General features: G+C 60.4%; 1 protein-coding gene across 9 annotated transcripts in view; it reads right to left on the bottom strand.

Moving 5' to 3' along the window:
- Positions 1-264: 264 nt before the first annotated feature.
- SH3BP2 (SH3 domain binding protein 2) overlaps positions 265-27,103 on the bottom strand; it is a 39,639-nt gene continuing 12,800 nt past the window's right edge. The window contains exons 1-14 of one of the 9 annotated variants that reach the window (XM_087434828.1): positions 14,034-14,520; positions 13,200-13,450; positions 12,842-12,981; positions 11,473-11,575; positions 9,871-9,988; positions 9,448-9,518; positions 8,337-8,425; positions 7,977-8,045; positions 5,399-6,053; positions 3,854-3,977; positions 3,546-3,601; positions 3,083-3,164; positions 2,300-2,359; positions 265-1,855 (exon numbers count right to left, since the gene is read on the bottom strand). In XM_087434828.1, coding sequence (XP_087290954.1) covers positions 1,718-1,855; positions 2,300-2,359; positions 3,083-3,164; positions 3,546-3,601; positions 3,854-3,977; positions 5,399-6,053; positions 7,977-8,045; positions 8,337-8,425; positions 9,448-9,518; positions 9,871-9,988; positions 11,473-11,575; positions 12,842-12,977 — 1,701 coding nt within the window. In that variant the 5' untranslated portion in view covers positions 12,978-12,981; positions 13,200-13,450; positions 14,034-14,520 and the 3' untranslated portion in view covers positions 265-1,717. Of the gene's footprint in view, positions 1,856-2,299; positions 2,360-3,082; positions 3,165-3,545; positions 3,602-3,853; positions 3,978-5,398; positions 6,054-7,976; positions 8,046-8,336; positions 8,426-9,447; positions 9,519-9,870; positions 9,989-11,472; positions 11,576-12,841; positions 12,982-13,199; positions 13,451-14,033; positions 14,529-14,783; positions 14,884-16,416; positions 16,547-21,205; positions 21,479-23,989; positions 24,041-27,103 lie in introns of those variants that run through there. The other 8 variants (XM_014788834.2, XM_004432230.3, XM_087434825.1 and 5 more) reach the window with 8 other exon arrangements.

Here is a 27,103-nt window from a genome sequence, read left to right as displayed (position 1 = left end):
GGGAAACACCGGAAGTTTCCTGTGCCCCAAACTTGACCATTCCACACTGACCCCTCCCCCAGGCGGGCTAAAGAGGAAACATCTGCAGAGACCACGCTTGACAGTCAGTTCCTGGAAGCAGATGGCTGCTGTTGTCCCTAATGCTCCCCACAGCACCTCAGGGCAGGGGGCCACGGCCTCCCATATCCGCTGACCACCCCACCCCAGAACATGGCCAGGCGGTGGGGGGAGGGCAAGTCCAAACACAGGGCCTCCTCGACAGGCTGTTTTCATTTATTTATTTATTTATTTATTTATTTATTTACTTACTTACTTATTCATTTATTTATCCCAGTGACTTTATTGAGATCATAATGGTTTATAACATTGTGAAATTTCAGGTGTACATTGTTTATAAATTTCTGAGTTGACTTCATCGTGGTCACCACAAGTAGTCTAATTATCGTCCGTCACTCCAGGGGCTGTTAATCACTAACCAATGGGCACAAGTGCTGTTGTGGCTTGGGTTTTACATAGCACATTCCTCCTTCTCATCATAAAGTGCAGTATCAGATGACCCTGGGATCCCTGCCAGCCCTGACACCCAGCTGAGTCTATTTTCACAAAAAGAAATCCAGCCTGGATGACCGTGCCAGGGAGAGTGGCCTGCTGGAATTCAACGCAGGAAGTGAGGGATGATCAGGGCTGGGTCTGAGCTGGGGATGCCCGGAGACTCAGGCATCTGGGTACCACGGTCCCTGCCCACCGTTGGCCTACTCAGGGTCTACTCTTCCCACCCCACTGTAGCCACCACTTCCTCCAAGAAATCTTCCTGGAGCCGCCAGCTGGGTTCCAAGCTCCCAGCCCCTGCACACCCCACTGCCCTGGACAGCGTGCACTGTGAGCACCTCCTGCCCAGCTGTCTCCCAGTAACCATTTGTTAATCCAGCAAATGACCCAATGGGAGATGTGGGGGATCTTTCGGCTCTGCAGCCCCTTTGCCTAGACCTGACCTGTGGCAGTAGAAGCTGGTGATTTGGGAGTGCAGGCTCTGAGCTCAGACTGCTCAAGTTTGGGACCCGTTCTTTTAGCAGCTGTGCAGCCAGGGCAAGTGATTTAGCAACCTGTGCTCTTGAAGACAGGGAGACCACCTCTTAGGGTTCTGTGAGCTGACCTGCTGCAGTCACCACCTGTACATTGGTGTGGGTACTCAATTAAGGCCTGTCACCACTTCCTCCCAATAAAGCCCCGGCCACCTAAGCAAAGGTCTTCTGTGCTTTATTGTGTGGCAACAGCCCCTCCTGGAGGCTGTATCTTAGCATTTCTGGGGGATCCTGGGGCCAGGCCCTGGCCCTACCCCAAATGCCCCAGCCCTGCTCAGCTCCCAGCCCAGGGCAGGATGCGTGTGCTGGAGGGGACCAGAATTCCTGTCCACGAAGCCCAGGCAGGGCTCCGTCCTGGGACCCTGGGACCCTGGGCTCCTGAGAAGTGGGCAGGGCAGGCAGGGTGAGATAGAGTCCTCAATCCTCTGGTGCCTGGGGCCTGGCCTAGCCCAGGGGACCCAGCCTGCTGGGTGGGGCCTGGCCTGGCAGATTCTACAGGGTGTCTGTTGGGGAGCCCCGGGTCAGAGCACGGTGCTCGCTCCTGCTCATGCTCCCACGCCAGCCAGTCTCCATCTGTGTGCACTGAGGTCATGGCCCCCGGGGTCGCCTCTGCCCAGCAGCACATGGTGCAGGCGTCACCTGGGCCCAGCATAGCCGTAGGGGTGCTGCAGCAGCAGGTTCTGGTGGCCGGGCAGCACGTGGGTGTGGTAGTGCTCCACCAGGCTGCCCACGCTCACAAACAGGACCTCACTCTCCAGGTAGAATTTAGAGTCCTGGTTTGGGGGAAGGTGGCAGGGTCAGGGGGGCCGGGCCAACCTGACCCTCCCTGCAACATGGGGCAGTCAGCAGTAACGACAACAGTCAGGTCTGTTCCTGGCTGCCCCACGTTACCTCCTGCCTGCTCCAAGTTCCCGCCTCACTACCCCCACTGTGCCCAAGGGGTACGGCCAAGGTCTGTAAGTAAGTCCAGGGTCGAGGGCTGATCACTCCATCCCCTACCCCATCACTCCATCAACTACCCCACGGTCAGTTGAGGACACAGCTAGGCAAGGGGAGCAGGGAGGTGGAGGCCTTGGGGGAGGGGTGGCATCCGGAAGTGCCGCCTCAGTCCACCCACTGCCTACACTCTATCAGGGAGACTCTGCCCTGCCCCTACTAAGTTCCAAGCCAGGGTCCCTCTCCTGTCCGGGGCCCGTGGGCAGGGCCAGCCTGCTTACCTTCTCAAAGATGCGGTAGTTCCTCACCTTGTTGGAGGTTTCATCCCACACGACCAGAACCTGCAGGAAGAGAAGCGGGCAACAGATGGCTCAGCTGAGACGAGCACTGACCTCGGGAGAGATGAATCTGAGACCCAGAGGCAGGCAGCAGGACCAAGGCTGGGTCTTGTGGCCCTTAGGGGTGATGCAGGGAGGGTTGCCCTGCACATGGGCAGCAGGGTCAAGGCAGGCAGCCCCTTGCCCTGGGACTCCTGCCCTCAGTTAGCCTCTGATGAGACTTGAATAACAGTAGCAGGTCCTGTCCACCCTAGGACCATCTCCGATACACATGGGGAAACTGAGGCTTAGTGAGGTCACACAATTCACCCTTGGAGGGGCAGAGCCAGAGCCAATAGACCTCCCGCCATTCCCACTGCCCCAAGCAGCCTCCTCTTCAAAGTGCAGGAACCCCCCACCCCCATCAGAGTCCTGGGGCCCCCAGCACTTCCTTCCCGTCTCCTGCTTGTGCTGAGAGGTGGCCATCATTGCCCCCAGTTTGCAGATGGTGTTTAGTTCCTGAGAATAGGTAGGGAGGGGGCCTGCCAGGCAGAGACTCCAAGGATGGAACTTGGCTGAGATGACAGATAAGAGGCTGCATGGGGACGTGATCTATAAGCTATAAAGTCCTGCGCTCGCCATCGGCCTGGGTGTGTGGACAGCCAGAAGACCCCACCACAATGCCGCAGTCCTGGGGGGCCTTTGCTAGGCAAGGTGACCGCCAGAGCATCCTCCTTGGGTACTGACCTTCCCTGACTTGGTGGAGGAGTTCCGGATGCAGTAGAGTCCGTCCTGGGGCTCCCCCCGGGGGCTCGTGGCTTTGAACAGCCTAAAATAAAACAGTCTTGTCAACGAGTAAGCCATCCTCACACAACTCACTTGGGGACCCTACAGCCCCACTCCCCAGTGTGGCTTTTTGTCCTCTCGCTATTCTGCAGCTCAAGATCAGAGAGCAGTGGGTGCCATGAGGGCCGGCCTACAGAGCTCTGGGCCACGCCCAGCGGGGAGGGCCAGCATGGGACTGAGCTGATGGGACCCCTTGTTCTGCCGGGATTCTTGCTGTGCTCAGCCATGTACTTGTGCCAGCAACTGCCCAGCACCAAGGTGAGTGAAGGGGACAGAAAAGCAGGAAGATGGGGCAGGGATGGGGGGCAGCAGAGGACCTCATGTCTGCAAAAACAAGGCTTTGGAGAAAGGGCTTCCTGCTGACCTTTCCACTTCGCAGGATTCCGTGGTGTTGACAAAGACCGAGTTGGGCAGTGGCACCTGGAGAGAGGCCAATGGTAGTCAGTGTCATGGTGTGAGTGGTACTCGTGGCCAGCACCCCCCCATATCGCCCCCCAACTGGCTGCCAGCCTGTGCAGAGATCCCAAGCTTTGCACTATGTTTCATCCCCCCTCAGCTCTAGGGTCCTGGGGGCTCCGGGCTCGAGATGGCCAGGGAGTGGCCTCCCTGGTCTGCAGTTCTCCCGCAGTCACCCATCCACAGCCAAGATCTGGACTTTCCACTCGGCCTTGCCTTCTCATAGTCTTCATCAGAGTCCTCCCCACCAGTGTCGGCCTGCGAGGTGTCAGCCTGTGAGGGCTGCCGGGGTTTTTCAAAGGAGAAGCTCCTGAAACTCTGCCCATCGGGGGGTGATCGCCTGGGAGGGGAGCAAGGAGAGGAAGCCCACATCGCTGTCAGACATGGGACGGGTCCCCCTGTTCCCCTCCACACATCACCCCCGTGTGCCCTCTAAGTGACCGCACCAAGCTCAGCCATGGAACCCGCCAGGTCTGGCTGCTACAGCCCTGGTAGCTGTCAAAGGCCAAAGACCACAGAGGCCTGAGAGAGGCCTGTGCTAACCACCCTGGGGTGGCAAGAATCACCCAAGGCCTGGAAGCCTGAGCTGAGGTCAGGGCTGCCATTGACAATGGCAGGGGAATCCTGAAGGCCTGTGTTCTGGTGTTGTCACACTGTGGACAAGTGCTCTGGACACTGTGGGAGAAGGCCCCAACTCTGCCACTGACCAGCTTTGTGACCTCAGCCAAGTCATGCCTCTCTCAGAGCCACAAAACGTGGATGGATGTGAACAGCCCAAGCCCAAGGGACATGCCCCCCACAAGGCCAGGTGGTCCCAAGCTTCAGGGAAGATTAAAGAAGGGCACACTGGGGTGGGTGGCTGGGCTGTGAGTGAGGCTGCACCATGGACAATCGGCCCTCAGCACGCAGCCCTGTAGCACTCGGGTCCAGATCTGGGGCTCGGCAAAAGGATCCAGTCTGCATCACTGTGGCCCCTTGTGAAACAGACCTATGAGCATGGCAGGGGGTCCGCCCAGGCACTTCCCCACGGGCAGCAGTGCTAACGGAGCCCTGGGGAGAAGGGTGCCACGGTCAGGTTCAGGGTGTGCTGCGGTAGCGCACCCACGTGAGGCTCGCCCCTGTGGCTCCCAGAGCCTTCACTGCTGCGGGTCCTAGACATCTTTGACTAAGGGCCACTGGTGTGGAAGATACTGTGGAAGTGGGGGCACATCGGTCTCCTGGCACTGCCCAGCAATAAAGCAGAGGTGATTCAAGCAGGCCTCAGGGGTAAGTCAGGGACATGCTCCGCATTTTAGCAAGTACCCAATCAGGAAGGGCACAAAGGCAGCCTTGGTGGCTCCAGAGCTGGGGACACACCCAGAGCCCCAGGCGGGGGTGGGAAGGACAATGCTGGGTGAAGAAGGCCTGCAGAAGCATGCTGGCTCAGAGCAGCTCACAGCTAGAGCTCCCTTCCCCACACTGACCATCCCAGGGCAGGCAGTCAGCCCCAGAGGCCCCTCCCTGGACCCCAACCCTCAGACCGCATGGCAGGGGCTCTGAGAGGCCTGCAGCCCCAAATCCCTCCTTGCCCACTACTCTCTGAGGCAGCCATGGGCTTCACACCCACCACCCACTGGGCTGGACATTCTCAAGGGCAAGGTTGGACACCCCCGGTACCCCTGGGTCATAGGCTAAGAGTGCCAGGGGCGAGGAGGCCTGGGTGCCGGGAGAACTGGCCAGGTTGGGAGGGGTTCCAGTGGCACCAGCACCATGCAGACTCACTGGAGGTGGGGGTGGGGCGGTTTCTCTGGCCTGGGCAGGACTGCAGGCCGGGCTGCGGCCTCAGGCACAGGCAGCTTCAGTGCAGGAGGCCTGGGGGCTACAGGGGGCACAAAGAGTCCAGGCTTGGCTGCCTCCCTCAGGGGGGCCTCTTCAGCCATCTTCAGGAACTTGGGCTTGTTGGCTGGCACGGGTGGAGGCTCGGACGTGGACAGCCCCCTGGGGGACAGGTGGAAGGACTTGAGCTTGTCACAGTTCCTGGAGGCAGCAGTGGCCGTGCTAGCAGTGCTGGAGGCAGAGCTGGCCCCGTGGCTGGGGACCCAGGGCTCCGGGCTGGGGCTGGTGCTCTCACGGAAACAAGGGGATTTCCGGAGGCTGGGCCCGGTGGGCATGCTGCCCAGAGGCGGGTCGCTCATCCTCCGGGAGGCAGGTGGCACCCTGGGGCAAGGCTCGGCCCGCTTCAGGCCCAGCAGGTCCCTCTTGGAGTCCTCGTGGGCCGGGCCAGCATCAGGGAGGCCGCGCTTAGGGGGTGGGGGTGGCAGCAGAGGGCTCGGGCCCTTGGAGATGAAGGAATGGGCACGGGGCACATCAGCGAAGGCTGGCTTTCTGGGCGTGGGCACAGGAGGCGGGGGGTAGGCTGGCGGGTGGGTCAGGGTGTCTGTAGAGCAAAGAGACCCAGTTAGTGAGAAAGTGTCACCTGCTGGAGGCTGGACCAACATCACCTCTGCTGGCAATGGAATGCCAGGCCAAGTAGATGTGCGCCCCCTCGCAGCCCCCACCTGACGCCCAGCCACCCTGTAGCCCCTATGCCCAGCACTCTCGATGCAGCCTTCCTCCCAGGGTCCTGGCCCACCCCTCACCACCTGGCCCACCCCATCCACCCCAACCTGTGCAAGTTTCCTGAAGTCTAGATGTCACATCAGGATTCCCAGATGGGAAAGGGAAAGAGACAGAAGAGGCCAGGGGACTCCCAGGATTTGGCCTCAGCTAGCGGAGGTTGGAATTCCCACCAACAGAGGCGAGGAGGATGGGCAAGAGCAGATGGGAAGGAAGATGAGGGTGGTGTTTGCTCATGACAAGTTTAAGATGCTACAAGACATCCAGGGGACATCGAGTGAGCTGTTGGGGCACAGGTCCAGAGTTCAGAGGAGAGGTCCCCGCTGGAGATGTGAATGGAGTCAACAGCCTATTGATGACACTGGCTGTGGGTCCAGGAGTGACGGGTGAGGGGTGAGCGAGGCCTAAGCCCTGGGGTGGCCCTCAGTCGTGGGGACGGGTGTCAAGGGGCCAGCATAGGGCTGAGAGGTAGGTGGGACCTGGTGCGTGTGAGCCAGGTGAGGAGCAGGGAGGGAGGCACCAGGCCAGGTGCGGCTCATGGGTGCTGAGCATTGCACCTGGGAACGCTAATAAGAGATGTCTTGGGAAGAGGCCTGAGGGGGAGCCTGATGGGAGTGGGGATCCAGAGGGTGAGGAGGGAGTGCGCCAGGAGCATGGGGGTGGGTTTGCAGAAGCACTGAGTCCCTGGAGGTTCACGGCTGGGAATGAGAAGTGAGGCCCCCGTGTGCTCATCTCCAGCCACATTCGGCTGCAGTTCAGGAGCGGGGCATAGGGAGCTGGGATTTCTCCAGCAGTGGGGTCACAGGGCCAGAGAGAGGAAAGGGTGGAGCATGCGAGTGAGAGTGTACAGGACGAGGGGGGCGGGCTCTGTGCCGGAAGGGGGAGTTGAGGCATGTGGCCCAGGAGGGGAAGCTGAGGGCCTGGTGAGCTGAAGGCCTGTGGGTGCTGGGGCCCCAGAGGGAGGGAGCTGATAGGAAGGAAGGGGGCTGGACCTGGGTGCTCTTGAAAGGGGAGGCAGAGCTGAGAGGAGGATACAGGAGTGGGGGCTGAGGTGGGCAGAGGATAGGGTCATTGAAGAGGAGGCCAAGGGGTGGAGGGATTGTCCCAAGTTCCCAGAGATAATGAAATCCACAAGAATGAGAGGAGCTGGGGTGGGGCAGGGCCTGAAGTGGGGGAACCAGGAAGGGTAGAAGGAATAGAGAGTGATGGGACAGGTGGCAGAGGCAGGGAGTGAGGAGACATGTGGCAGGACAGAGGCATAGCGCTCCCCGACCTGGCCGTGCACTTATGTGATGCCTGGCACACGCCCCTCTCCCTTGCTAGGCCGGGTGCTTCGGGAGGTGTGGTAGGGGTGGGGCGGTGAGGGACCATCTGGTGTACAGAGGTGCTCATAGAGAGCTGTCCCTCCTTCCCCACTCTCAGCCCCCAGGACCACCTCTGGCTCAGCATCCCAAGTGTAGGACCCCACCTTAATTATCTCCACATTCTCCCCCATCCAAGGCTAACTGTGGAGGCTGGAAGAGGAGATGAGCAGGGCCAGCCAGAGTATATGCCTCTTCTGCTCTGTTCCTCCTAATACTTGGGCCACGGCAGGGAAACCAAGGCCCGGGGTAGAGACAGTCAGGCCTAAGGCCACCCAGAGCAGGACCTGGGCCGGCACTCCCAGCCTGGGAGGGGGGTCTGCTCCGGCCCGGCCCCTGCTCTCCACTCAGAGCTCTCCAGGCCCCCCGGTCACCCCACCTACCCTCGGGCTTCACGGGCTCAGGGGAGTCAGGCTCCATGTACGAGTCATCCTCATCATCATGCTCATAGTCTGTGGGGCAGAGGAAGGGTCAGACCAAGGGCAGCCCATGCCCAGCTGCACCCAGGACGGGGTGGCGGGGTGGGGGCCCTCAGAACACCGCTCTGTCAGGGAGGCATGGGGCAAGGACGAGGCGGGCAGGGTGGACCCACGCTGCCTGGGAAAGCCAAAGGAACAGAACAGGGAGGACACCCAAATGTGTCCCCCTCCTCGGCGACAGCCCAAGAGGAGTTCCTGCTCCCGCTGTTGCCAGCAACCAGATGAGGAGAGGTGGTGGGCGGAAGATGTGGAGACAGGCCTCACCTTCGTTGTCCAGGGGGTACGGAGAGAGGCTGACATCCACGGGCCGCTCCACTGCGCCATAGAAGCTGTCTGTGTCCGAGCTGGAGTCACTGAAGCGTGGGGAGGGCGGGGGGGGGGGCGTGGGTTGGTGAGCACAGGGCAGGCGGGTCCCTTTGTGCTCACACATATGGATACATGTGCACACAGACACTCAGACAGACACACAGATATGGACATACGCACAGATAAACACAAGGACACATGGAGAGACAGATGGACGTATATACACAAACACAAAACAAGGACAGACAGACGGACATGCTCCATGCAAGGATACAAGGACACAGGGACTGGAGGCTGTGGTGCCTCCCTCTGGCCCCCCTTTGGTTCTTGGCACAAGTGTGGCCCCTTGACCGGCCAGATGGTGACAGGCCTCAGGGCTGGGTCCAAGTCCCCACCTGCTCCTGCCCCAGGGGCTCAGTCAACTCCGGGCTGAGCCCACTACAGGACAGTGGCCAGGACTGAGGGCCAGGGGCTCTGGGGTCAGGCAGGACCTGCAGGACCGGGACTGCCTTGGGTGTGCCCAGCATTCTCCAGGCCTCATCTCTGAAAGGACAGGACAGCTTTTGTTCCCACGCAGAGAACCCCTGCTGCTTGCTGGGCCACCTCACAGTGAGGTCACCAAGACTGAGCCAGTGCCCTGGGGGACTCACTCTGGTCTCACTCCAGAGTGGGCCAGGGTGGGCGTCAGGGGGCTGGGAACCCAAAGCTCTGGGCTCCTGCAAATGCTAGGCCTCCTGGGTGGCAGGTGAGAGCATGTGTGATCCCTAAACAGGAACTACCCATGGGGTGCACACACGTGTTTACACATTCAGGTGCGGGCACATACATGCATACACACTCGGGCACACATACACATGCTCACACACTTGGGCGCATGCACACACTCTTGGGTGCACACACACATGCTCACACAGATGCACGGCACGCACACAAGCAGCTTGGCTGGCACCTTTAGAAAAACATTTGAGGAGGGGATTCCAGGCCAAGCCCCCAGGGGCTGGGAAGCAGGCACAGGTGTCTAGCCCAGCAGCCCTAGAGACCTGCCTGCCCATCACATCCCCAGGCCCACCTGGCGTCCAGGGGCAGCTCCTTCTTCTCATGGAAGTGGCCAATCTCCCTGCGCAGCAAGGCCATCCAGCTCTGTGGGTCAGTCAGGACCCCAGTGGTTATGGTGCTGCCCAGGGCAGGGCCTCACCCTCACCCTCCTCCCCTCACTGCCCTGGCTGGTCTGCAGTGACCACCAAGGTCAGGGGAGATGACCCTGCTGGCCATCCTGGGGCTGCAGACCCCTCTCAGCCCATTTGGAGCTCCCCCTAAGACAGCATATTCTGAGTATGTGGCTGCTGGCACCAGGCTCTGGGCGTAAGGACAGAGGACTGAGGGGCAGCACCCACCCAGCTGCCCATGCCCCAGCCACATCCTCTCAGGGCCTGGAGTGGGCCCTGTCAGCTCCCCTCCACCCAAGGCAGGGCCAGCCTGGCCCCCGGGTTACCTTGCGCTCGTCCTCAGAGGAAGCTGAGAAGAACCACGTGCGGTGCTTCTTGCTGATGTGGACGATCTTAAAGGGGAAGACGTTGTTGGACGTTGTCTCCTCAGCCGCTCGCATCACCCTGAGGGCACAGCGCCAGTGGTTACTACCTGGTCCAGGCCCACAAGGATGGCCTCAGCACAGCCCCCACCCCCGGATAGGTCTTGGCATTGAGCACCATGCCCCGAGGGACAGAGGCAGACATGGATGGTCTGCCTGTGGATGCTCCAGGCTGAAGGCCTAGATGTGTCAGGCAGAGGGGAGCATGTGGGCAAGGGTGGGCCGTGAGCCGACAGAAGTGCTGGGGTCTGGGAGGGCTTCCTGGGAGCAGCAGAGTGCGGGGTTCTGAGACAAGGACATATCACCCTCGCTGCTCACCAATGCCACTTTACATGGATGCCACCCTCCCACCTTCATCTCTGCCTGGCCTCCCCGTTGGGGGCCCTCATGGGGCTCTGTGTCAGCCTCCGCCCTGCCCCTGCTACCCGGCAGCACCCCTGACTGCATTTCAGGGAAGTGACTCCCTGTGGCTGCTCCCCAAGCCATGATCTGTGGTTTGCACAGAGATCACAAAGTCTACCATGGGGGGTTCCTGCTGGGCCAGGCACTTGGGTCAGGTGTGCCCATCTGCCTGGACCACCAGGATCACCATCTGATCCACCAGTGCCCACTGGCAGCCACAGGGCCCTGGAGCCTCCTCCCTCCTCGTAAGTGCCTCGGCTGGCCTGGGGGCCTGGCCCTGGGCTGGATGCTTGGGCAAGCCTCCCCAACTGAGCTTGTAGGGTGCAAGCCAACGCCTAGAGTCATGCCCTGGGAGTCCCAGTCCCACCACTGACACCATGGGACCCTTGGGTCCTCATAGGCAGGAGGGGCCAGGCCCTCCCGAGGAGGTGGGGGGCACAGACTAATGCCATAGGGTGTATGACCCGGGTGGTATGATACCAAGGAGCCACACTTCACTCCTGCTCTGCGGGCCCCCGAGGCCATGGATGGGGGGCCAGCATGCCTATCACACCAGTGAGGCTCTGGTCCAGTGCCCACCTCCCATTAGGAGCCCCTCGAGGGCAGGCCAGTGGCCCCTCATTGGATGGACCCAGTCCGTGCACATGTGCAGCAGGAAGCTGGTCCCCAGCCTGGGAGGCCCTTGGAGCCAGGGAGGTCTAGGGTAGGGCCTGAGGTGGGCTGGGCTCTTGGCCTCTTAGAAGGAGGTGGTGGGTGAGGGGGCAGGGTGGGTGAGAAGGAGGGATGCAGAAGTCACTAGGCAGCGGCCAGATGTGGACTCTGGAGAGCAGGTTGTCCCAATCCTTGAGGCCTACCCACAAAGCTGTAAGAAGCCCCCAGCCTCACCCCCACGCCCTCAGCAAAGGCCTGAGGGTAGACTATGAGGAGGGGATGAGGCCACCTGGAGGCAGAGGGAGTGGCAGAGGCTGGGTGTGGTCCAAAGGGGTGGGGGACTTTCTTTGGAGGGAAACAGGGTCAGGCCCAGCCAAAGCTCTGTGGAGGCAGGCTGGCGGGGAAGCAGCTGGCCGTGGGGCCCCTGGGTCCACCGGCAGGGTGGGCACTCACCGGTTATAGCCGCTCAGCGAGAAGGCGCCCTGCGGGGAGGCAGATGTGCTGCTCTTGAAGTAGTAGATGCATCGCTTGTGGATGATGACAAAGCGCAGGGGCCCTGCAGGCAGCGTGGCGAGCGCAGGGATGAGCCTCAGGGGGCCACTGGGTAGACCCTACTCTGGGGACCCTCTTCAGAGGCCCTGGGCAACTTTGGGCCAGGCCTCCTGCCTTTGAACCCCACAGAATGGAAAGGCAGGGAGCTGGGCTGGCATGCTACCCCCTTCCCAAGAGGCCACTGTGGAGCCAAATGTGGACAAATTCATGGGCATGCTGGCAAGCCTCGAGGACAGGCCTGGCCACTCCCAGGATGGGGTAGATTCAGGGAGCTAGCCCACGGGCCCTCAGGGGCAAGGAGGCTGGCTCAAGGAAGGGCAGAACCAGGGCAAGAGGCCCAGGGAGGCCACAGCTGCCTGGCTGGATGCTGCAGGGCTGCTGGAGGTTCCCTCTACCCCAGGCTGCCAGAGCGAGGGTGGGGGCAAAGAAGCCCAGAGAGCCTGCCACCAAGAGCCACTGGTGTGGAACCAACCCCCAGGCTGGGCAGTTACGCTGAGAACTCACACTCCACTGTCCCATCCCCAAGAAGCCCCTCCCGGACCTGGCGTCAGGTCAGTTACAGCCCCTCCTTGGAGGCTCCTTGTCCAATGGGCATTCATACAGAAACCAAACAGCCCAGTGTGGGGCACTTCAACCAGGTAGCACAGGGCCAGGCAGTCCCTGGCAGAGAGCACTGCTGGGGCAAAGGCATGGGGCGCCCATGGCTGGTCAGAGGGATGGGCAAGGCCCTGATGCTCTTTGGCCTTCAGAGTCTTGACAACTGGGCATCTCCCAGCTCTGGGGGCTCCCTCCCTTTCCCAGCCTGCTGTCCTAGGAACCAGAGCCCCAATCTCACGCAGCTCTGGAGGTCCAGTGCAGAGCCAGGTCTTGGCTGGCAGGTGGGCTCACTGAACACCCGCCAGATAAGGCAAGGGCACCACCCAGGGGCCAGACCTACAAGGCCACCAAGGGCCCCTAGACCCTTGCTGCAGGCTGAAGCTCCTCTGGCCAGCTGATCAGCACAGTGCACCAAATGCCAGTCCGATCTCTGCCCAGCTGTACCACCCCGGACCCTCCCACAGTCATGGGGCTGGGGAAGCCGACCTCAGGTCCTCCAGCCGTACCGGCCATGAGGGAGGGAAGGGAAACTCCGGAGGGCCTTCCGTGTAAGAAAGCAGAGGCTCAGAGAGGCTGGGTGCTTGCCCAAGGAGGCCCAGCGGGTCAGCAAGGCTGGGGCCCAGCCCTGTCCCCACGCCCTCCCATGGTGCCCCCCACCGCCCAGGGGACTCACATTTGAGCAGCTGCAGCTGAGTGCCGCCCTTCTTGTGCAGGTAGCCAGCCTTGGCCACACCCCCTGGCATGGTTAGCAAGTTCTGGGCGCCAATTGCCTTCATAGGGACAGGCCAGTGCATCTCCTCGGCCGCCATGAAGCTGCAATAAAAGGGGACATATCTCAGCCAGGTGTGGGGGACAAAAGATAGCTTAGCTGGGGACATGCAGGGGGGACACTGCCAAGATCCTGGAGAGAGCATGAAGGTTCAAAGCAGCAAGAGGTAAGAACCCCTTTTCTGAAGGCCCAGGCTTCCAGGTGGGACCCTAGGGAGAGACCTGGTCCACTCGGACACCCCCTGGTCCATTCAGCCACACACCTGAACCCCAGGGATCCTGTGAGCTGTGTTCCTCCATCGACACTGGTTCACTCTGTACACACCTACTGAGCTCAAGGCCCCATGGGGGCTGGGGTACAGCGGCGAATGGACTCAGGAAACCCCTGGCCCAGGTAAGTCAGGCCTTAGGCCATGAGGTCCCCAAGTCCGAGGGCCAAGTGAGCCTATAATGGGGCCTGCCCTAGACAGGAAGTCAGGGAGGGCTTTCAGGAGAAGGTGACTGGGGTCACAAACTGAAGGAAGGAGTTAAAGAGGTACAGGGTTTAGGGCAGGCCCTGGGCACCCTCTCCACCAGCTCTGACTCTCAGCAGGGAGAGAGTGAGGGGCACGGCCCCTAAATGCCCCACAATCCACTCCTGCCCACCCTTAGCTGGCTTCTGTCTATCCCTTTCTTAAGGCTCTGAGACCAGGAAGCAGGAAAGCAGCTGGCCAAGAGCCTCCAGTTCGCAGGTCAGACAACCTAGATTCTGGTCCTGGCTTGGCTTTCTGGGGGATCCCTGGGCCTCAGTTGCTGCAGCTGTAAAATGGGAGGACAGAGCAGATGCGGCCTGGCATGTAGCACACCCTAGTCAGCAATGGCCATGAGGACCATTTGGTGGGTTGGCTGATGCAACACTCCTCAGAGACCACATAGTACTTGGTCACCAGGGACAGGCTGACTGTCTTAGGGCTAACCCAGCCCCACAGGACCCAACACGCCAGGCGCAGGGGTCAGGCCCTGCCCCTCCCCCACCCTCTTACTCATGCTCCAGCTGCTCTCCCTGAAACCTGCCAGGCTGTTTCACACTTCTGGCCTCTGCCTGGAATGATCATTACCTCTCTTCACATGGAGAACTCCTACTCGTCCTTCAAGACCCAAATTCAGTGTTCTCTTCCGTGAGGCACCTCAATGCCCAGTCACATTCCGGGTCTCCTCCACCCCTGGTCCCTCCGAACAGCACCCAACCTTGCACTGTTTTGTCTGTGCCTGCCCCCACCCCACCCCGGTCCTGGTTCCTCCTGGGGTCCCAGTGGAGTTGGAGGAGAAGGGGTGTGGTCAGCGTCACCCTTAAGCCGGTGGTGGAGCAGTTAGGGTCAGACCCAGAGACCCAGTCCTGCTGGGACTCCTGCCACTACAGGCCGCATCCCCAAAACACACACACAAAGAGAACCTCTTTGCTCTTAGCGAACCAGCATCCTCCATCAAATGTTCACCGCCTCTAGGGGCCTGGGCTGCCCCTTTGCCACCGCCTCTGCCTAGGTCACCCGGCTGCCCGCTCCGGCTCCATCTGCACACAAAGCCGACCCCTCGGGCCTGGGCCCCCACCAACAGCGGAGGCTCGGAACAAAGGCGCGGCCACCCCTACCCCCACCCCCCGCGCCTGCCGCCCAGACGGAGCCCCGCGGCGGGAAGAAGGGTACCGGCGCTCACGCCCACCCAGGGGGAGGTGCTGGCAGAGGGACGGCCCGCGTCCCGCCTGGGGCCCCCAGACCCGCCAGCCCGCCGGCCCACGCCCGCTTTTGTTCTCGCAGGAAGCGCGGGCTCGGGGTCCGGGGGCTCAGGTCGGGTCCGCGCTCAGTACTCACGGCGTCCACGCGGCGGGCAGGGCCGGCTTCCGGGGGGCGGCCCCCGCCCGCCTCCCCTGCGCGCACCGACACGGCCCCGGGCCGGGCCCCCCGGCCGCCGCCTCGTCCTCGGCGCCCGCCTCCCGCCGGCCCCAGCTCCGCGGCCGCACCCGCGCCCGCCATGCCGCGCGCCCCCGGCCCGGGCCGAGGCGGCGCCGGCTCCTCCCCTCGCGGGCGGGCGCGGGGGCGGGCAGGTGGAGAGCTCCGCCGGCCCCGCGCCTCCGCCCGTCACCCCGCGTCCGCCGCCCCGCAGGGCCTCAGTTTCCCCGTCTGCTGCTCTGAGGATGGGGGGCGCGAAGCGGACGTCTCAAGTGCAGCCGAGAATCAAGAAGCCACCGATGCAAGCGAGGCATCCCGCTTCACAGCCCCAACACTGCGAGTGTCCCCGCGCGGCTGGAAGGCCCCAGGCCCAGGTCCCAATCCCAGCCGGCTCCTGGATGGCGAGCGCCCTTGAGAAAGTGGCTTCTCCTCCCTGAGCCTCAGTCTGCGCCTCTGTAAATGGGGGTGATGGCCGCCCTGCCTTCCAGGGCTGTGCGGGGTTTGTTCTGAAGCGGGTCCGGCTGGCCGAGAGCCCCCACCACGCTGGCACGCACTCAGGCTCACGGACAGGTCTGCGGTTCCTCGAGCGCCCTACTGGGCAGGCTGCTTGCCCTATCTGACTCGATGGGCCTCCACCCCTCGATTCCCTTCAGGGGTCAGGGGTCTGGTCTTTGGCAGCCCTTCTTGGACATATGTGAGTTTCTTTCCTAGGAGACCCCCAGGCTGGCCAACGGCTGGTGAAGGCCCTTGCTGGCCTCTCAAACATTCTGCCTCCTCCACCTCCCACTTGCATACAGGCTGCCACTGAGATGGGCCACCTACAGCAGAGGGTAGCTCTAACAGCTTGGGCCCTGCTTCCAGCTGGTTGTCCATACTGGGCGCCCCTCCCTGGTTTCCCAGCCTCCACCTCAGGCCGCCTCTCTGGCCCCTTCCCACTGCAACCAGCCTTCGCCTGTCACTGCAGCCTCCCCGCATAGAGGCTCCTGCCTGCCTCTGTGCCCAGCATCCTTGCCAATCCCTCCCCTGGCAGTGTACCCATCCCCCAGGCCACCTCCCTCTCCTCCCCCAGCCATCCTGCCTGGCCACTTCTGGGCAGCCCCCCACCACTTCCTTTCCTCAATTCCCTCCCCCACCTCCAGTCTCTTCCCTCCATCACCCTCCACTCGGCACACTCTCCAACACACATGCCATTCTCATCACGGCTCTGTTCTGAATCTCCAGGGCCTCCGCATGCCCACCTGGCCCTTCCAGATACAGCCCCCATGGACCTTTCCCACAGGCTCTCCTGCTGCCCTCCACCCCTGTGCACCCGTGCCAGCCAGAACCCATAGCTCCCATTACCCAAATCCACCAAGCACCTGCCTCCAGGTCTTTGTCCACACTGCCTGCAGCTGCAACTGAACTCAATGAACACCAATCCTTCACAAACTTCCAAAAACAGAAGCGGAAGGAACTCATTCTATGAGGCTGGCATTACTCTGATACCAAAACCAAAGACATCACAAGAAAACTACAGACCAATATCCTTTATGAAAGTAGACGTAAAAATCCTCACCAAAATTGGGGCTGGCCCCGTGGCGCAGCGGTTAAGTGCATGCGCTCCGCTTCAGCGGCCCGGGGTTGGCAGGTTCGGATCCTGGGCGCGCACCGATGCACCGCTTGTCAAGCCATGCTGTGGCGGCGTCCTATGTAAAGTAGAGGAAGATGGGCACGGATGTTAGCCCAGGGCCAATCTTCCTCAGTGAGAAGAGGAGAACTGGCATGGGATGTTAGCTCAAGGCTAGTCCTCCTCACAAAAAATAAATAAATAAAAAATAGATAAAAAAAAAAAAAGATTCTACACCATGCCAAGTGGGACTTATCCCAGGAATGCAAGGTTGATTTAGCGTTCAAAATTCAACGCATGTGGGGCCGGCCCAGTGGCTTGGCGGTTGAGTGCGTGCGCTCCGCTGCTGGCGGCCTGGGTTCAGATCCCAGGCACGCACCGGCGCACTGCTTGTCCGGCCATGCTGAGGCCGCGTCCCACATACAGCAACTAGAAGGATGTGCAGCTATGACGTACAACTATCTACTGGGGCTTTGGGGTAAAAAATAAATAAATAAATAAAATTATAAAAAAAAAAATTCAACAAATTACATTGTATCAATCAAATAAAAGACAAAAACCACATGATCATCTCAATAGATGCGGGAAAAAGCATTTGACAAAATTCAACAATCCTTCATGATAAGAACAGCACTCCACAAACTAGGAATAGGAGGAAACTTGCTCCACTTGGTAAAGGGCGTCTACGAAACACCCTGAGCAAACGTCATGCTCAGCGGTGAAAGACTGAACACTTTCCCCTAAGAGCAGGGACAAAGCAAGGACATCTGCTCTCACTACTTCTGCTCAACATTGTACTGGAGGTTCCTGCCAGAGCAATTAGGCAAGAAAAAGAAATAAAAGGCATCCAGACTGGAAAGGAAGAAGTAAAACTATTAACAGATTAGATGATTGTGTATATAGAAAATTCCAAGGACTCCACTAAAAAATTGTTAGAATTAATAAACAAGCACAGCAAGGTGGCAGGATATAATATCAATGCACAAAACTCAGTCTTATTTCTATATACTAGCAACGAACAATCCGAAAATGAGATAAGAGTTAGTCCCCCCTTCAGGCAGTCTTCTCTGACATCTAGGGGTCCTGTGTCCCTCTGTAGGGCTAGCACAGCCTTCCCTCCACTTAACACTGACCTCACTAGGTTGTCACTGTCCCCTATCCTCACCAGCTCAGACCCAGCATGTAGGAGCACCCAGGAAGCCCCAAAGGAGGTACAGAATGTTGACCCTGGTGGATGGTGGGGACTGTGGTTGCATACAAGGCACAGAAGCCAAAACAGAGTCCCCACTCTGGTGTGTTGCATCCTCCTCAATCTGTAAGGAGACGTAGCCTGTGTGTTGGGGCGGGAGCAGCTGCTGTGGGGACAAACAGAACCCACTGCTCCTCCTGGGTGGGCAAGATTGTGGGGAGGACTTGGGGCAGCCCACAGCCTCGTTCTGGTTCAGCTCAGTGGCCAGGCAAGCACAGGCCTGTGAGGACCTCACTCTCATCTGGCCACTGTCCCTCATTGGGCAGGATGGGGGCTCTTAGGTGGCCACTGACTGACCGTGGGTGGGGAGGGTGAGTCATGACAGGGCCAGGTTGTACTTCATCTCTCCTGGGAATGTCCTCACTTCAGGGACAGCCCCTCTCCAGAGGATGGACCATCCAAGGGGAAGCCCACCCTGATGCCCCCACATCCTCTAGCCCCACCTGGCCCTGTCCTGCACCAGTGGGTGAGCTGGGTTGGTACCTGACCAGGAGCCCAGTGCCAGGCCAGGCTGGAGCATAAAAGGGGAAGTTGTGGCTGAGGGTGAGGGTGATGACGGGACATGGGGACTGTGGTGACCACACACCTCTTGGGGAATTTCAGCACAGCTCACAGATTCCAGCTCCACCAGTGCCTGGGAAAGTTGAGGGGAGTCCCCAAGGGGCACCAACACTCCTGGCCGGTCTGGCCTCCCTGGCTGTCTCCCTCAATGCCACTGGCATCACCCCAGCCCCAGGGGCCTGATGGTTAAACTCCACTCATTCATTCCAGGGGCCCCCACAGGCCTTCCTGCCAGTGAGCTGGCAGGAAGCCTCAGTCTCCTCCTCTGCAGGAGCAGACACCCCAGTGTCTGAGTGCGAGCTGTCAGGGAGAGTGCTGGAGACCTGGCTTCAAATCCCACCAGACCTGTCATCCTCTGAGCCTCTGCTTCCTCCACTTAAAAGCAGGCGTGGAACAGTCCCATCCTCAGAGTGCCCCGACACCCCAGCAGCACAGTAGCAAGTCCATCCCGTGGGGGGCATTTGCCCCTACAGAGGAGGGACTGAGGCCACCCGGTGAGCTGGCAGCAGGGTCAGCACTTGCTCTCTGGGTTTGCCGTGCCGTGGGGGTCTCTGTTCCCTGCAGCTCAGGGGGGCTGCCTGGGGCAGGGCTCGGCAGACACACAGGTCGTCCTGTGTCAGGGCGGCTGGCGTGGTGGTGGCTGCTGGGCTTTCTGAGCCCTTCCAAAGGTGTGTGATCCTTGTGTGTGTGCACATGTGTGGATGTGTGCTCACACCTGCATGTGTGTGAGTGTGCACACGCGCACACTAGGAAAGGGAGCACCAGGGGCACACTCTTGGTCTCTGCTCCTGTGCTCACCCCCCACCTTCTCTCAAAGTTGAGATTCGTCTAGGTGACCTGAGGCCCAAGGCTGCAGGGGACAGGGGGCACAGCAGGCAGGTGAAAACCACTCTGTCCCACAGAGACAGCCTCCACTGAGTTCCACGAAGTGCAGGCTCTGTGGCTCCCACCCACTTTCGGGGTGTGAGCCCATGGGGGGAGCGGTGTGCGGTCATGGTCTGCACAGGCCTACATGTGAGCTGTGGCTCCACACACCCGGTCAGTCTTGGACGGTTCCCTCACACAGGACATGCACGTGAGCTGCGGGAGGTTATATGTATGTGCATTGGGGTGTGTGCACGGGTATGAGCCTTGCATGAGAGCGGAGCGGGGGCCCTGGAGGGCTAGGCTCCTGCAGGCTCTCCTTTCTGACACCTGCAGACATGGCCCTGGCTGTGGTGAGGGAGCTGGCGCCTCATGTGACCACAGCGTCAGGGGGTTCCTGTCAGTGGTGACCAGGCCGGCCTGTTCGTCAGAGCCACAGGGCAAGGTGGGGCTGGGGTTCCAGCCCCAGTGGAGAAGAAACCAGGTCCTCCAGTGCACTCATTCACACACTCACACCCACAAACATACTCTCACTCATTGCACACATGCATGCACACTTACACACTCATGCACAAAGACATACACGCCTTCTCATACACCCCCACTCACACCCATACATGCACATGTACATGCTCGTACATATACACACTCATTTGCACACGCTCACACTCACACACATGTACACAGTCATTTGCACGTGTATACAGACACATTTATTCTTATACGTGTACTTATTCTCACACAAGCCCACTCGCACTCACATGTACTCATATGCACATTAATGCACACACTCATATGTATACACACACTCATTCACTCACTCATATGCATACACACACACACACACACACACACACACACAGCCTCCAGGGGCTAACAAGACCCTTCGTGGGTGGCCCCAGTAACCTGGGCCGGCAGCTTGGGCACAGGTCAGAATCATCATCACCACCCCTAGCCCTGCACCAGCCCAGTGCCAGGTTCTACCTGACAGCTCATTAAATCCCACAGGCTCCGTGCTTTACTCCCATTTTACAGACTAGGACACTGAGGCCAGGAGAGGCTCAGGACTCACACCAAACACATTGGGCACTCACCACGGGCCAGGCTTTGTGCTTCTCAGGCATCACCCCACGTCATCGTCCCAACACCCCGTGACGTGAACCAGTGTCATCCTCACGTCACTGATGAAGACACCAAGGGTCAGAGAAGCTGAGTAACTCGCTCAGAGTCACACAGCCAGTAAATGGTGGAGGACTCAACCACTCCTCCAGCCTGGCACATGCAGGCACTAGGTGGCGCGGGATGCACAGCCGCAGGGAGGGAGAGGGGCTCCAGTGCCTCCCACTCAGCTCAGCTGTGATCTCCTTTCAGTTTCCCCGCCCCCGTCCTCTTCCCAGAATCTTTCTCCATAAGAGAATCAAAACCAAAAATCTCCTGTGAAGGCTGGTGACCAGCCACGCCAGAGAGAGGGCGCTCGACCTGGGCTTCACAAGAGGGCCCCCCAGGCTCTGAGACCTCAGGCAGGCAGCGGGGAGCTCACAGCACTCTCTGTGCCCAGTGCACGCACCTACATGCGCACACGCACACACACACACACACAGCCACTCTCACACATTCACACTCACACGCGCATACTCGTTCACTCACACCCATACACTCTCTCATGCTCACACTCACACCCAATGTGTGTGCACACAGGACCCAAACGCCAAGACAACTCCCAGCAGGGTGTGGGGAGGGGAGGCTCACCCTGACCTGGGCCCGCACGCCAGCAGGCTGGCCCCCTACTCCCTGCCGGCTACAGGCTGAGAGGCACATGATGGGGGCAGGGGGGCCTAGCAGCAGGCTTCCTCCCTGGGCTCCCCATCGTGCCCTGTCCAGCTCTGAGACCTCTCCTCAGAGCCTATCGCCTCTCAAGGGTCTATGGCCAGGGTCCCGTGGGCCCCCACCATCAGCCCGATAAAGGCCCTGGCTCCCATGCGGGGCCTCCCCGAGAGGTTCCGCAGGTGCTAGGCTGGCACCACCCCCCTAGTAAGCCCCCAGCCCTGGGGCCACCGCACTGACCTGATGGCACTGACCCAGCACATGGCTCTCTTCCTGCCTGGCGATAGGCTGGGAGCGGGTGTCCAGGAACCCAGGGAGGCCGTGTGGCTCAGGGGCCACGGGGCAGAGCCATGGCCTGCATCCCCCAGGCGGGTGAAGCCTGATGCCCCTGCACTGCCCGGAGCTCTGCCAGGGTGGTTGCGCCTGCCGCTCCCTCCTGCTGACGGCCGCCCGCTGTATCTGGGGCCTGTGGCCGCCAGGGCTCCGCTAGGGCTTCCTCTCCGCCCAGAACTTCCTGTTGCCGGGTCCCTGGGCAGCCCCGGGTAGCCAGCACTTCCTGCTTTCCACTCTGCCAAGCCTGGGGCTTTGTCTCATGGGCATTGTTGGCCCACTGGGCTTAGCGGCCCCCCTGCTCCCACCCCCCACTGTGGTCAGAGACCGCTGCTCTCCAGGCCCCAGCTGTGCCCCTGGGAGGAAGCTCCTCACCCGTCCCGCAGTGGCCGCCCCTGCTTACTTGGCTTCTCCCTAACAAACCACCACAGCCACTCATAGCCCAGGGCGTCAGGCCCAGCCGCCTTGGCCCTGGAGACCCCGCCTGGCATGAAGTGGGTGCTCACACCCCACACAGGGAACTCACTACCTCCCCAGGGTGCTCCTTCCACCAACACAGATGCTGCTGTCCAGCTCTGCCCTCTGAGGCCACACAGAGGGGCTGTGCCTCTTGCGCCAAGACCTTCTGAGTTTCAAGGTGGCCACCTCTCTGCCCTTTGACACCAGGGACCAAGGAACCAGGATGGGAGCCTGGGCCAAGGTATTTCTCTTTCACCCTCCCTCCCTCTCCCGAAAGCCCTCCCCGCCCCCAGGCGCAGCCTCTGTGACAGAGCTGGGCTCACACACCTCCAGTGATCACCACTCTCTGCTAGTTCTGCGAACACCTGGCTTGCTAGAAAGCACTTATGACCTGAGGGGCAAAGCATGCTCCTGTCACTCCCTGGCCTCTGCCCTGGGTCCACTCAGAATGCAGCCCTTCCTGGGCCTGCTCTGCCCCACCAAACTGGGCTTCCTCCCCTGCCCAGGTCCACAGCCAGGAAGCTGGGGAGTAGGGATTCAAGCCCAGGCCGTTCGGTGCTGAGCACCCACACCCCCTGCCTCTCCTCCTCTGAGCTTGGGTCTCAAGGTTATACCTCTCCCAGAGAAGGCAGGACCAGCTAGAGGAAGGAGCACTCTGGGGCCACCCCCATGGCAGGATTTGAGGGTGACAGAGGCCACAGACCATGGGGTCCCTAGGAGTTGCAAAGGCCTCGCCTTTCTACCCAGTTTCCTAGGGCATGGCCCCATAGTCAGCTGTGCCAGCTCCTAGCGGTCCCACACACCTGAGTGTCAGGGCACTGGAGGAGGGCGGCTCCTGGGCTGGGGGGCCTCCGTCTCTCCCTGTGTCCCTGGCCTCAGACTTCTGCCAAGGCCCCTGCACTGCCTGGGGGCCAGTTTGGGGTCACAGACTGCTTGCTGTCTCCTGGAGGGTAGGGAACTTGGGCTTTTGTGTCTGAGCTCACCTCAGGGTGGGCACAGACACCCTGGCCTCCCCCAGCCTGTGCCAACCTCAGTGCCCTCCGGTGGCAGAGGGCAGACTGCCTTCAACAGAAAGCTGGCCATGACAGACAGACAGATAGCAGCAATAGGCAGGGTTAAGTGGGGCCTCTTTCCCTTCTCCTTCCCCTTTGCAGGCTGCTCAGGCTGGGTAGTGGGCCCTGGAGTGAGACACAGCTGGAGCCCACCTCCATCCTTTGCCAGCTGTGTGGCCTCAAGCTACGGGCTTAGCCTCTCTGAGCCCTAGTTTCTTCATCTGTGCAATGGGTGCTGAGGGTTGAGATAAAATAGCAGGTGAGGATCCCCTGGGCCATAGGCCAGCCAGGACAAGCCAGTTGTGTAATTCTGGATGAGGTGGGGGCATAAGGGGGCTGTGAGGCCCAGTAGGCACTGGATCAGGGGAGGGGCCCTGTTTGACCGAGGAGGAGGAGTTTGCTGGGACAGGGGTGGGGTGAGGAAGTCAAACGCAGGGCAGGGGCTCAGGGTGAGCATCATCCCAGAGTTGGGAGGAATCCACGGGCAACAAAGTGGCCAAGGCCTGGGGAGGCTGGGAGTGCAGGTGTGGCTGAGAACCGGCCAGCTCCCTGCAGGATGTCCCACCCCCCATGGACAGATGGAAGGGTGAATGAGGAGGCCTGGGATTGAGACAGCAGCCAGAGCCTCCCCTGCCCTTGCCCCCTGAAGAGCCCCCAAGCACATCAACGCAGGGGAGGTGGAAGTGGGCAGAGGCCACGCCCACCCAGCCCCTGGCCCAGCACCAGATGCCATAGGGGGAGTCACAGCCCAGAGCAGAGGGACAGGGGTCCTGCCGCTTCCCCAACCCCAGTTTCGCCCTGGGAGGCTGAGGGCAGGAGTCCTGGGCTGCTATGTGACCTCCACAGACCCCTCCTCTCTGGGCCTTAGTTTCTCCATGTCCTCTCCCATCACCCAAGACAGCATTTCATTCAATTACTGAAATCATGATTTTCAGGGCCCCCTCCTCCAGTAATGGCAGCCCCGTGACCTTTTACACTGTGCTGGAAATAACCATGGAGATGACCCCAAACCAGCATGCAAGCAGTGAGGTTTGTGGGGCTGCGTGGTTGGGCCCTGCATCAGGCCGCTCTGAGCCTCCATTCCAGCCTCGCCAAGTTGCAGGTCCTCTCCTGCCCTCAGGGCAGATGCCTCAAAGTGCCAGGCTTGGGGATCACCCCACCCTGCCAGAGGTAGGGTACTTACCAGGGTGGGCAGGAGCCAGCCAGCAGGGCCAGACAGAGGCCAAAGGTTAGCCTAAAAAAGAAGAGGGAGGGAGACCCCTTCGCTCTGGGTTCCTGGGGTCCTCAGCCTGCTCAGGAGTGAGGCAATGCCCCACACGGCACCACCTCTACAGCCGGCCTCGCCTCAGTGCTCACAGCCCAGGAGGCTGGTCCTGTCCTCACCCGCACTGACCATGAGGACCCTGAGCTTCAGAGAGGCCACTGGCTGGGCTGACAGCCAGGGAATCATGTCCCTGGAACCCCAGCCCTGGCTCTCCCACAGGCATCCGGACCCCCTGTGCCCAGCCCGGGCCTGCCTGCTGCCTTCAGGGGCGGCTTAGGCACTGAAGGTGCCAAGGAGGGCCTGCTGGGCTCAGGGAGGGTATTGGGCCCAGGGGAGGGTGGCTGGAAGTGTTACCCCCAATGGGGAAAACCTCAAGCTCTCAAAATAAGATGCTTTGCATCAGCCCCTCCCACAGGGCCTGGGTCCACCCACAGCCATTTCTAAGACCAGCCCACCCGGCCACGAGCCCCCTGCCCTCTCTGAGCCTCACTCAGCTCTCTGTACCATGGGGCTGTGACATGCCTTCCAGAGCAGGGCTGTGAGGGTTCCAGGGAACTTGGTACTGGGCACCATCCTGGTGGGCAGAGGGAACAGGTGGCCCAGGGGGCAGAGCTTTGCCCAGGGTCACCCACTGTAGTGGGCTGAAGGGGGGCCCCCAAAGAGATATGTCCAAGTCCCAGTCCCCAGGGAACTATGAACGTGACCTTATTTGGAAAAAGGATCTTTGCATATGTAATTAAGTTAAGGATCTCATCCTGGATTAGCCAGCCAAATCCAGTGACAAGTGTCTTTATAAGAGACAGAAGAGGAGAAGATACAGAGGAGAAGGTGATGTGAAGACAGAGGCAGAGATTGGAGTGATGCCGCCATAAGCCAAGGAAGCCAAGATTGCTAGCAGTCACCAGAGGCTGGAAAAGGCAAGGAAGGAAGAATTCTCCCCTAGAGCCTCCAGAGGCAGTGTGGCCCTGCTGACAACTTGATTTTGGAGTTCTGGCCTCCAGGACTGTGCGAGGTAAATTTCTGTTTCTTTACTCCACCAGCGTGTGGTACTTTGTTAGGGTAGCCCTGGGAAACTATTATACGTGGGCACTTGCCAAAGTCCTTTCCCTGGACAAACTGCAGGCTTCCACTCACAGTTGATCTGTAGTCCTGGGTGTGCTGTGTAGGGAGAGGCTGGCTTTGTGGGCAGCCCCCCTGTGGGCATCCACCTGGATGGGGCAAATCTGAGCTAGCCTCCCTGGATGTCCACAGCTTCCCACAGGCCTGGTTCACCAGCTCCCACCCCTCCTGAGCATAGGGTCAGACGCCATGCCTGGCCTACACCCACCAGACTTGCTGGGCCCACCTCCTGGCCTCTCTTTCACAGCCCTGGCCAGCCCTTCCTTGGCCCAGTCAAGCCATTTCCACCACGGAACAGAGGCCAGGCTGGCTCCCTGGCCGATTATATGGGGTCTGGCCCCTGCTTCCCACCCTGGGCCCTGTCCTGGCAACGTGCAATCTCCTCCACCTGGAAACTGAATCCTCTCCAGCAAATGCTCCCTCACCTTTTGAGAACAGGACCATCTAGAACATTACCCCCTTCTCTGAAATCTCCAAGTCACTGGCACGGCCCTGCACACCAGAGTGTCACCACATGTGTATCTCCAGCACTCCCCATGGGCCTGGGTCAGTGCCTAAACCATGGCAGGGCTGAGAGATGGACCAGTGTGGACGGACAGACGGGTTCAGTGTCATGTCTATACACACAGCCAAACCTCCGACGTGGCTGTAACCAGCACATGCCTAGACTTAGAGCCAGAGTGAAGAATTGTGACTAGAGCTAATCTGCCCCTGAACAAGAACTGATGTCCAGCATGGCTGCAGTCAAGGCCCATCCATGCCCCAGGACCTCTGCTCGGTGAGATGAGCCACTGACTGGCACCAGGCAAGCATTCGAGGCTGCTCATTACAAAACAGAACAGGCTGACGAGTTGGAGATGGCCAGCATCCCCAGAAAGCAGTGGTGTGCTGGGGTCTAGGAGGCCCCCAGGGGCTTCTCAGGGCAGCCCCGGATGGAGGCAGGAGGCAGTCTGGCCACTGCTGTATGCAAGGGGCAAAGGGAATTAGGGAAGTGCAGAAAGAGGTCCATATGCATGGCTGCCTGCATGGGGCCTGGACTTCAGAGGGTGATGGCCAAACTGGGGGCAGGGGTGGGGTTTCTACTCTGGGACCCTCAGCCCTCGAGCTCTGTCCCCATAGAGGACCCAATGCCACACATCCATGGATGCCCCACCAGCCTCACCACACCCCAGGGCCTTCCTCTCCCAGGCCTCATGTGCCTGCCTCCAGCAAACATTCCCAAGCTGGGCAGCATCTCTCGAGGGCCAAGGGCGGGCTCGGCATGCAGAGCAGAGCTGGGGGCCCTCACAGAGAGTCAGCTCCGCATCTGGTGCAGAGCACACTCCAGCGGAGTCCCGGAGAGGGTGAGGCTCCGCAGGAGGGAGCTCTGGCCTGGCCAGGAAGAAGCAACATGTGTGGGGGAGGGAGGATGGCTAGGCAGGAGCTCCAGGCTGAGGGTCCCTGTCTTGGGGACAAGGTGCAGGGTGGGCCGTGGTGGGGAGGGGGAAGCACAGGTTGGCATCATCACTTGCCTGAGCCTCTCTCCTGCCTCAAACCACAAGCCAGCAGAGGCGTTTCAGGATTCACACTTCAGTTCATCATAACACTGACAAGTTTCCACCTTTTAATTGTTTGAGAAAAAATTCTCCAGAGTGCTGACGTGTGGGCCCAGTCCACCCCCGTGTTCCTGGCCCCTTGCCCACCGATGCAGCCCGCCCCTCTTGTCAGCCCTGCCCTGCCTGACCTGAAGAGGCTCACTGCCCAGCACGGCAGCCAGAGTGGGCACCCTGAGGCCCCAGGCCCTGCACAGGGCACAAGGTGCTGCCCCCAAGAGAGGCGCTCAGTCCTCTCTGCCCCAGTACCTACCCTTCAGATATTTTTGCCCACTATGAGAAGGCTGCTCCACCCACGTGACCTTGGTAGGCAGGATGGTAC

The sequence above is a fragment of the Ceratotherium simum genome, chromosome 8 (assembly GCF_057802395.1).
Source record: "Ceratotherium simum simum isolate JZ-2026a chromosome 8, ASM5780239v1, whole genome shotgun sequence".
Taxonomy (NCBI): Eukaryota; Metazoa; Chordata; class Mammalia; order Perissodactyla; family Rhinocerotidae; genus Ceratotherium; species Ceratotherium simum.
The sequence above is the reverse complement of the archived record's forward strand: the minus strand, read 5'-3'. Positions and strand labels throughout refer to the sequence as shown.